General features: G+C 36.5%; 2 protein-coding genes across 2 annotated transcripts; both read left to right on the top strand.

The window, feature by feature from the left end:
* The first annotated feature begins 875 nt into the window (after positions 1-875).
* LOC113300005 (tRNA pseudouridine synthase A-like) lies at positions 876-4,560 on the top strand. Its single transcript, XM_026549136.1, has 10 exons — positions 876-1,126; positions 1,282-1,390; positions 1,500-1,699; positions 1,892-2,037; positions 2,603-2,694; positions 3,031-3,362; positions 3,490-3,559; positions 3,679-3,750; positions 3,876-4,063; positions 4,135-4,560. Exons 1-9 carry the CDS (start codon positions 981-983, stop codon positions 4,059-4,061), a joined length of 1,353 nt encoding a protein of 450 aa, XP_026404921.1. The 5' UTR covers positions 876-980; the 3' UTR covers positions 4,062-4,063; positions 4,135-4,560.
* A 2,294-nt stretch (positions 4,561-6,854) lies between these two features.
* LOC113300004 (pollen receptor-like kinase 4) lies at positions 6,855-9,494 on the top strand. The gene is made up of 3 exons (XM_026549135.1): positions 6,855-7,704; positions 7,787-8,389; positions 8,468-9,494. Exons 1-3 carry the CDS (start codon positions 7,047-7,049, stop codon positions 9,118-9,120), a joined length of 1,914 nt encoding a protein of 637 aa, XP_026404920.1. The 5' UTR covers positions 6,855-7,046; the 3' UTR covers positions 9,121-9,494.
* The last annotated feature ends 1,083 nt before the right edge of the window (positions 9,495-10,577 follow it).

Here is a 10,577-nt window from a genome sequence, read left to right as displayed (position 1 = left end):
TAAGTCTGGATTTTGAGGATAGCCAGACTTCTGTCTAGTTGCTATCGATTTCCATAACCTAGATCTTTCGTTTGATTTGATCATCCGTTTAGATCGTAAATCAGGAAATCAAGCATAGGCTTAATCTGTGGGAGGCAGATTTGGTTTAAAGTCTTCAATTGAGTTGAAGCAACTCTTAGTTGGTGTGAGACCATCTAAGGGAATTCAAGAGGTGTGAGGAGCGCGATTGTACCTGAATCAGTGGGAGACTGAGTTCGGGCTCAACTACATTCCAGACCGAAGTTAATTGGTAGTAGAATAGTGTCTGCAGCGACTTAATACAATTTGGTGTTCAATATGGACTAGGTCCCGGAATTATTTATATTTGTTGTTTCCTCATTAACAAAATTTCTGATGTTTGTGTTATTTCTTTTTCCGCATTATATTGTTTATCTTTATAATTGAAATATCACAGGTTGTGCGTTGATCAATCACAGTAGATACGTTCGACCTAGTTTGTTGGATAAGACTTGAATGATTCTTGGACATTGGTCTTTGGCACCGTACAAGAATTCTCTTTGTAGTTAGGTTCATGAATTCAGTTCTGCAAACGTTCAAACAACAAGAGAGATATAACTCTAGACACTTTCCTTGATTAACGAACTTCGAAATGCATATATTGATAAGTGATAGAGAAAGATTCGTTGGGGATTGAATCTCCACCGAACGATGTACTGTCCAACGTCACCGACAAAATCTATCTCAATGATGGTGGAGTAGTTACCGAGCGATAAAAACTTTGTCGCACAAACCATAATGGCTCGGCAAGTTCGCCCGGCCACCTGGCATAGATAATAAGAAAGAAAAAGAAAAATTCGCGGCTTCAAATGCAGAATAAATAGGGCAGGCAGCCAACAAAGATTAGCTTTTTTCTTCATCGTCCTCCTTTTTACTTCGATAGCGCCGCCATTCAAACACCCTAAAATCCTGATGCTGGTGGGATGCTAAAATTCGCTAGAGTCACAGTAAACGCAACAGCAAAAGAACCAATTTGGAGCTACAAAGTGATGGAAAAACAGACGGACAGTAGTACTTATTTACATTATAACCACACTGATTCTTGCAAGGATTCTAGGTGGACTGCTAGGTATAATCTTTTGCCCTAATTTTTCATTTTTTTACTTCCACCAATTCGATACAGATTCTTGTTTTGAATTCGTAAAGCCAGTCAAATGTTTGTGTTTAGGTCGCTCTGAATGAATATCTGGAATTCACACCATTTTTTATTTTATTTTTGGTTAGGGAGTGTTATGAGTTCATGTATGACAAGAGGCCATGGCAGAAAGTACACAATTTCTATCTGAATCTAGTTAATGGTCGATTGCCAATACAGAGTTTGTTTGGAACCGAGGTTCGTAACGCTTAATTGTCTGTGAAATTGGTCGGGTTGTTGTTTTTCTTATTCGCAAATCGCAATTGACTTGTATATTATGGTTTTTGGTATGATTTCGTAATTCTAGAGGTATTCTGCCGAGGACGCATCTGTTCAATTTGCTGCTAAAAGTTTAGAAACTTGTGAGGAAGGTGTTGAATTGGAGGATGGTAAGAATAAGAATAAGAAAGGAAGGTGGGCAAGGGCGACATATAAGATAGTTCTTTCCTACCATGGCGATTCATTTGATGGATGGCAAAAACAGCCAGGACTTAATGCTGTTCAAAGGTTAATTGATTACTTGATTTCATTTTTATTTATTTATTTTTGCTTAAGAAGTTATGAGTTGTCTAGGCCAATTGAATTCGAGATTTCCTTTTCGCCAATCATGCTGGATTTTTCGCATTAGTTAGGATTCATTTTTTTTGTATTGCATCTCACCAATCTTTTTTAACATTTTCTGTATGAATTTCTTTATAGTGTAGTGGAGAGGTCTATTGGTAGTTTCATTGATGAATTCAAAGCTCAAAAGCTAAAAGACAAATCCTTACCACTGGAAGCCTGTGTTGCCGTTGCTGGTCGAACTGACAAAGGAGTGACAGCTTTGAACCAAGTTTGTTCATTCTGTGAGTTATTACTTAGGCATTTTCTTGTTTCTTTATCTTCATGATCAACTAATATTATTCGTGGTGCTTTATAGAAATCCTCTAGTAGGAGTGAGCCAAATGTAATCCTATTATGTCCAGTTTCTCTACGTAGGAGCAAAAATACCCGACTCTACATACGTTATCCTGTATGTCCAGTTTCTCTGTGATTCTGCAGCATTGCTGTAGTTCTACTGTTCTTAGTTTAGGACACCATCTCAGTTCATTTTAAGAAAGCCATATCCTGCAAGTAATTTGCTTTCTGGTCTCCACAATTGAATTTTGAGTTAATATTTATGAGAACTAATGGCAATGAAAGGTGGGTTTATTCCTCAATGTAATAAGACACATCCCATCTTTCGTATTACAATTGAAATTGCTATTTGTTCTCAAAATTGTCTAGGCTTTACCATATAGGCATATACCATTATCTTTTAATGGCTAAATTAGTTGATGACTATTTGAGGTGTTTGTTGACTTTTCTCGTGACTCCGATTTTCTGGGGTGGTGTTTAATTCTTGCAGTGTCTGACTGATATTATGTCCAGTTACTTGGAGAAATGACATCAAAACTCAAGATGTGGAGGATGCCATCAATAGTGCGTCTCCTGGAAAGCTGAGGGTCGTTTCAGCATCTAAGGTTATATATTGTGTATGAAAGTTTTAGTTTTTACATAACTATAATCAGATAGTGGAAACCATGTCCTTGATGCGTGTGGACTGTGGCGGTTCCTCAACCTCTAGATTGGAGTTTTTTGTACCTTAACCCGTTAGCTGTTCTTTTTTTTTGGGTAATTTCTTGAATCTTTTATGGACAAGGTGAAATGAAGAATTTATACTACAAAAGGGAGACATGCTTCGTTATCTTTTATAAGTTGTTTACTCATTTTTAGTTTCTTAACCAATTAACTTCTACATTTTAAGAGCAATTGCTTGTTTCTGAAACACTCACTCATTTACTTAATATGTGTTGTAGGTATCACGTGATTTCCATCCTAATTTCTCTGCCAAGTGGAGGCGTTATTTCTATATCTTTCCCATCATTGATTTAGAAAACGAAGGAATTGGGAGTGGCAAAAATGATGAGAACTCCAGCTCCAAAGAAAAACACTCTGACCTGAAAAATGGATGTCTGAATGTAGAGGAGAAAGATGAATGTTTAGCTGTTGATGCACAAAATGGGGTTGAATGTCGAAATAAGCCAAGAAGCTTCAGTGTAAAAAGGGTGAACGAACTCTTACTTCAGCTAGAAGGAAAATCTTTGTCATACAGGATGTTTGCAAGGGACATAAAAGCTTCTAGAAGCACGTAAGAGCCATAACATGTATATTTTATATTTTGATCAAATATAGATGAAATCTTCTCTGTTTTACCTTGTTGTTGGGTTCAATTTAGCTGCAGGGGAACAATATCTTTCTACTTTCTTTTTTGCCAGGGGTCCACCAACAGAGTGTTTCATCTACCATGCTCGAGCTACTGAAGCCAGATTGCCTTCAATAGAAGAGGTTGAATTCTGACTAGATTAAACTATCCGATCTATTACGTTTACATTTAAAGTTCCAAGATGAGGCTCGTGTCTCCAAAATAATTAAGGACCAATGCTTTGCATGGTTTCTATTTATAGGTTTATGGAAATGATGATAGAGGACAGAAAGTCATGTGCGTGGAGCTAATTGGCAACCGTTTTTTACGCAGGGTAATTGTATATCTGCTTATGCTTTTAAAGTTGTACAATAGAAGTACTCACTTAAACTCTATAATAGTCTATATCAATGAATGCTTTCCTAGAGTATATGTTGATTCTGACTACTTGCTCATTAGATGGTTCGAGTACTTGTGGCAACAACGATAAGAGAGGCTGCAGCTGGAGCAGATGACGAAGCACTACTAAATCTTATGGAAGCTACGTGCAGACGTGCCACAGCTCCTCCAGCACCACCTGACGGTCTCTGTCTTCTGGATGTTGGCTACGAAGAATTCAACCCAGAAAACACCCTCATCCAATGAAGGTAAATTCTTCAAACATTCCTGCTAGTACTATCAAAATAACAATTCTTGACACCAAGAGGATATTTTACAGTTCACGTGTGAGTGGTTTTGTCAGTAGATCACTTCTCAAGAGACAAGATTCTGGTGCCACAGTTCGAACTTAAATGGATGGGAACCATAACTAGCCAATTGGTTCTGGTTTTAAGCTTATTCTCGGTTATATAGATCCAATTCTCTAATTTTGTTATTTGAATTAAATTGAATTTAGTCAGATGGTTTAAGTAAAAACAGTTCACTTATTCAAGTTCAACATCAAAGTTTGCCAAGTAGAATTATTTTGAGTACGGAGTTTAAAAAAGTCTCTTGCAGTTCTAACACTGCATCTCTGAGAACTGCACATACACTGATTTCGTAAAACTTGAGCTGCATTAGCTTTGTCCATTTGCTCATTTATATGCAACTCCATTGAGTTGTTGTTTCATAAAACTAGAGCTGCTTTATGTGTCAGCTTTCTCCATTTGCTTTATATAACTATATTGGTTCTTACTTTCGATGCATAACACAACACAGGAAATGTGCTGTTGACTGTTATATTTGCAATATAGTTTTAAATTTTGAACCCTGATTTTGGGCATACCAAAATCTTATTAGGCATACCTAATAAAGACAAAAAGGGATGTGAAATAACAAAATCAGAAGCCTCCTTAACCAATTTTTTTTAATGGCAAATCTGTCCTTTTAGGATTAGTGTTAATACAAATGATTAGTTAAAATAATTCTGATTAGTGATTAGTTTTAAGATTATTTAGTTATAATTTTGTGTAGATGAAAATTTTTGAGTAAGAAAAAAAAAAGTTAGATTTTTTTGGAGAAGGAGAAGGGGAAAATGATAAAAAAACTTGTATTTGGTTCGATGGATGAAGAAGGTACACTTCTATCTTATGTTTAATCTCACTTTTGTAGCTTAAAATAAAAAAAGTTTGTTGTTTTTTCACTAAGGTTCGGCGAGTCTGGAAGATGTTCGGCTTAATATATCAGCCGAACCCACCTGGATATTGACAACTAATGAACAGTTCGGCAAGCTGAAAGTGTTATTATTATGAGCCGAACCAACTAGTTCGGCTTGTTTAAAAATGTCATAATGAGCCGAACCTGATCCCGTGTGATATGGAAGAAAAATTATGTTAGGTTCGGCTTATATTGAGAAAATCGTAAGCGCCGAACCTTTTCGTAATACATGGTTCGGCTATTTACATAAGTATTATATAAGCCGAACCTGATCATTTATATTCCTGATAATTATTGGGGTAAGAATTTTGTATTGGTTCGGCACATAATATGAATATCGCAATAGCCGAACCTCGTAAATGTGCTAGGTTCAGCACATATTATGATTATCGAATACGCCGAACCCCTATGCATCTCTATTTGTGACTAGGTTCGGCTTGAAATTTCATGATATTTCATGCCGAACTGTTCATATACACTTACAGGAAGCTTTTGTGAAGAACAATTCGGCTAACAACGCAACTCAATTTTGAGCCGAACCCAACACTGTAACCGTCATTTAATCGGTGAAAAATAGCAAATAGGAGATTGGGTTTGTAAAACTTACTTTCTTATCCTCATTTCCGGAGTTGGAGATGCAATTGGTTCAATTTGTGGTTCAATTTCAGTTTCTACACCTTCATCTTCTGTTGGTTCTTCTTCTTCTTCTTCAATTGATGGATTAGAAGACGATTTGGTTTGCCTAGTCCCAACTTTTCTTGGTGTGAATCATTATGTAATTGAGTTTAATCGACGATCAAATTTTTACGAATCGACAATTAATCACGGTGATGAAAATTTTTTTTCCCCGAGAAGGGAAGAGTTCGGCTAGAGGAGGAAGAAGAAGAGATGTTAAGGGAAACTGATTTTGATTTCTTAGAAAACTGATTTTAGATTTTTGTATTAAGGGCATATAGGTAATTGAACTACCCATAGGTTACCCTTATAAGGTCATCCAAGATGGGACTATTGTTTTGTATGCTTAGAAAGATTTTGGTATGCCCAAAATCAGAGTTCTAAATTTTTCATGGCGCTTTATGGGCCATTTGCCAAAATTCAGAACTAAATTGAGACTCATGACAAAGCAATGGCCCAAGAAGCTGGGGAGTTTCTGCCTTTCTGGTTGCTAGAGTTAAGAAGATTATAAAAGGGATTGCTAGGATGTCTATTAAACTGATCAGCACGTGAACGCCCCGCCTGCTGATGACCACAAACAAACTGCGAAACTGGTGTTGTCGACTTGATTGATCTTATGTATAGTCCAATAAGAGACTAATTTTTTTTTTCTTGTAAATATTAAAATCCGCACAACATGTATAGGCTAAGTACGGCCATTAATAATAACATGCATTTAAACAATTCCAGTAAAGACAAGGAATACACTAGCAAGTTTTTCACAACTTCCGGCAATTTTCAAATAACCTGTTCGGAGTGTCCTTGCTAAAAAACCATCGGAGAGTTGGGTTTTACTTGAATGTTGTCGCCACTAACACCTTGTTTGTTTGTTCAAACATTTATTTATAGGGGCATTCCTATAGTTTACTAATTTAAGGTGCCAATTGGAAACCTCTTTGAATGGTAAGATAAGAAATGAATAATTTTTTCTGAAGGTCGGCCTTAGCTTTCTCCTGCAACAACTAATTGGAAAAGGAGTAAAAGAAACAACGAAGACCTGGTCAATTCTCACAGCCATTTTCTTTGTTTAATACATTACCTATTCTTAGCATTTCAAGCCTTTCATCCCTAGCTATTCTGCTTCTGTTTCTCCACAATTTCCCCCCTTCCAAAACTCATTCTTTCATGACCTCAAAACCCTTTTCTTATCAAATTAACCTCCTCTTCTTCTTTCCCTTCTTGTTCTTCTTGCTCTGGTGGTCGTCGTTGAAACGGGAACATTCACTTTAACGTGAGAACGTTCGTGCATGCAGTATTTTGCATGCACAAACGACTTTTGTAATGGCCCGTAGCGATCCACCAGGGCCAAGAACAATCGCGTACGTTATCGCATTTCTATCTGTATTCATCACGGTGTCTCATGCATCAGATTCAGAAGCTCTATCCAAGCTTAAGGATTCCTTCACTAACGCCGACACGTTAAATTGGAATCAGTCGACGAGTCCATGCTCCGGTAATACTTCTAATTGGATTGGTATCTTCTGTTCAAAAGGGTCTGTATGGGGAATACAACTCGAAAGCATGGGACTAATGGGTACGATCGACGTGGATACGCTCAAGGAACTGCCATCTTTACGTACAATAAGCTTCATGAATAACAGTTTCGATGGACCAATACCTGATATTCACAAGCTCGGGGCATTAAAATCCATATACTTGTCACATAACAAATTCTCCGGCGACATTCCAAAGGATAATTTTAAGGGTATGGGATCATTGAAGAAATTGTATCTGAATGATAATATGTTCACCGGTAACATCCCTTTATCTCTTCTTGGGTTAACCAAGCTTTTGGAGTTGAGGCTTGATGGTAATCAGTTTGAAGGCCAAATACCAAACTTTGAACAAAAGGGCTTGAAATTTGTTAACTTCTCAAATAATAGATTAGAGGGTCCAATCCCAGAAAGCCTCAGCAAGATGGATAAGAAATATTTTGCAGGTAAGCAAGCCACTTTCATTGATTTTCTAATATAGTTTCCTAGTAGAATATTATTCAATATTCTTTGATCATTGCCATGCAGGAAACCAGCTTTTATGTGGGGGGACACTGGGCGAATGTATTAAACGAAAAATAACTGCTGGGGCAATCGTAGGCATGGTGATAGGAAGTATTGGTGCAATAGCAGCAATAGCTGCAGTTTTATTTGTTTTCCGCCGCAAGAATGATCCGCAATTTCAATCTGCGTCTAGGAAGAAGATGCTAACCAAGGTACCTTCCGAGGAAGTAAAAGGTTATCATGGTGCATCATCACCTGCAAGTACTCACAGCCAAGGAGGAAATAAGACTAAACAATCTGAACAAGCAGGGTTGATATTCATAAGGGATGACGTGCGGGTGAAATTTGATTTGCAAGATTTGCTTAGAGCTTCAGCCGAGGTTTTGGGAAGTGGTAGCTTTGGTTCATCTTATAAAGCTGTACTTTTAAGTGGTCCTTCCATGGTTGTCAAGAGATTTAGGTTGATGAACAACGTCGCCAAAGAGGAGTTTCAAGAACATATGAGAAGACTAGGTAGACTATCACATCCTAACTTGTCATCCGTCGTGTCTTATTATTACAGAAGAGAAGAGAAGCTTTTGGTGTCTGAATTTGCTGAAAATGGCAGCTTGGCATATCAACTCCATGGTGAGTTCATTTGTTTCTCTGAATATTTACGTAGTTTTATATTTTGGCAAGTGACATTGATCTGAATATGTGTTTCAGGGAACCGGAGCGCGGATCGTCCTGGTCTCACTTGGCCGCTTAGATTAAAAATTGTCAAAGGAGTAGCTAAGGGTCTAGCTTACCTCTACAAGGAGTTGCCAAGTTTAATCGTACCTCATGGACACCTAAAATCATCAAATGTTCTACTAAACGAATCGTTCGAACCACTCTTAGCGGACTACGCATTAGTTCCCCTGATAAATCAAGAACACGCAACTCAACTCATGGTGGCTTACAAATCACCGGAATATGCACAGTTTGGCCGAACCACAAAGAAAACAGACATATGGAGTTTCGGAGTGCTTATACTAGAGATATTAACCGGTAAGTTCCCGTCTAATTATCTGCAACAAGCCAAAGGAAGTAACGGTGGTAATTCGGATTTGGCGAGCTGGGTGAAGTCAGTTGTTAAAGGTGACGAATGGACAGCTGAAGTTTTTGATAAAGATATGAAAGGAACACAGGATGCTGAAGAAGAGGTGATGAAGTTGTTGAAAATAGGATTGGGTTGTTGTGAAGAAGATGTCGAGAAGAGATTGGATTGGAAAGAAGTTGTTGAGAAGATTGAAGAACTGAAAGATAGAGGAGGAAGTAGTAGTGGTAGACATGTTGATTATGATGATGATAATGAATCATATGCAAGTGAAGGATGAATTTAAAATTGCATGGATTCTTACACTAATGTCATGGGAAAAAGAAACCATGACCCCAACACAAGTTTTGGTAATATTTGTCTAAAGGTACTCAACTTGTCCAGTTCGGGGTTTGTCTGATAGCTTTATGGAGATTGAATTCACAAAGGTTTTGATGATTTAGGGAGATATATATTTATGCTTAATACCATTTTTCTTTCTTCATAAGTTGTGTAGAAAAGGGTTGGGGTAATGGTCATATGGTGTCCAATTGATCCTTCAATTACATATACGCTTGAGGTTCCAAATGAAAAAAAAAAAAAAAAAAAACTTCTTTTACTTTTTTATTTTATTTTATCCTTCCATATATATAATATAGTTTTCTTTTCGTTGTATATTTTTACTTTGAATTATTTTTTGTACTGTGTAGGAATCAATGAATAGATTTGTAAAAACTGTCCACTCCCTTAGTGATTAGATTAATTTAGTATGAATTCTTTATCTCCGAATGTATGCGTTATTAGAAAATAGAATGAGTCTTATACCATTTTTCCCTAATAAGAAGGGCTATGGAATGGAAACCTGGCTAAATTAGGGTCTATGGTGATTAATTTGGGCTTATCACTACGTGACAAAAAAAAAGATATTTTGAAGTAAAATGGAAAACCGCTTAAACAATTATTTTTTAATGGCTAATTTACTCCTGATTAATTAGTGTTATTTCGGGCGATTAGTGATAAAATATCGTGTTAGATGTGAAATTAACTCGTGTTAATGAATCATCTGAACATGAAAAAATTTAAAAATTTGAATCTTTTTGAAGAACACCAACTCAGAATCGGTTTATGTTATCATTGGTATCAACCCATTGTAACCTCAAAAACATACAAAGATTTTTTAAAACTTGCTTCTACCCAGAATCGGTTTATAGGGACATGAAAATCAACCGATTATCCAGAATCGGTTTATATCGGCATGAACATAAACCGATTGTGGGTAAATTTTTTCTTTTTTATCTGTGAATTATGTGTTGTTAAGCATCAAATAAAATTAAAATTCATTATATACCCGAGTTAAAAATGAGTATGACTTCATACTCAATCTCAGATCGTTTAAGATGTTATACTCGTTTTCAATTCGAGTATAAAGTTATACTCATTTTCAATTCGAGAATAAAGTTATACTCGTTTCCAAATTGGGTAAAATCATACATAACTATTTTCATTTTCATTTGTAATCGAAATGAAATCGAGTATGATTTCATACTCATTTTACGATGGAGTATTAACTAGAAAAAGAAATGGTTAACCAGAATCGGTTTACACGATACATATATAAAAACTGATTCCTGACATTGCACAACATGAATCGGTTTATAAAAATGCTCATGTAATCCGATTCTAAAAGAAGAAAAAAACACAGAAAAATAGTTATCTCTTCCATACCATAATCGGGCATCAAACGAAAATACTTGTAGC

The sequence above is a fragment of the Papaver somniferum genome, chromosome 7 (genome assembly GCF_003573695.1).
Source record: "Papaver somniferum cultivar HN1 chromosome 7, ASM357369v1, whole genome shotgun sequence".
Taxonomy (NCBI): Eukaryota; Viridiplantae; Streptophyta; class Magnoliopsida; order Ranunculales; family Papaveraceae; genus Papaver; species Papaver somniferum.
This window is presented reverse-complemented; position numbering and strand designations above follow the sequence as displayed.

Excerpts from the sequence above, each read along its gene's own strand:
- LOC113300005 (XM_026549136.1), top strand. The coding sequence starts at position 981 with ATGCTAAAATTCGCTAGAGTCACAGTAAACGCAACAGCAAAAGAACCA. Across the intron at positions 1,127-1,281 it reads GATTCTAGGTGGACTGCTAG|GGAGTGTTATGAGTTCATGT; the intron begins GTATAATCTTTT and ends ATTTTTGGTTAG. Across the intron at positions 2,038-2,602 it reads GAACCAAGTTTGTTCATTCT|TTACTTGGAGAAATGACATC; the intron begins GTGAGTTATTAC and ends TATTATGTCCAG.
- LOC113300004 (XM_026549135.1), top strand. The coding sequence starts at position 7,047 with ATGGCCCGTAGCGATCCACCAGGGCCAAGAACAATCGCGTACGTTATC. Across the intron at positions 7,705-7,786 it reads GGATAAGAAATATTTTGCAG|GAAACCAGCTTTTATGTGGG; the intron begins GTAAGCAAGCCA and ends ATTGCCATGCAG. Across the intron at positions 8,390-8,467 it reads CTTGGCATATCAACTCCATG|GGAACCGGAGCGCGGATCGT; the intron begins GTGAGTTCATTT and ends TATGTGTTTCAG.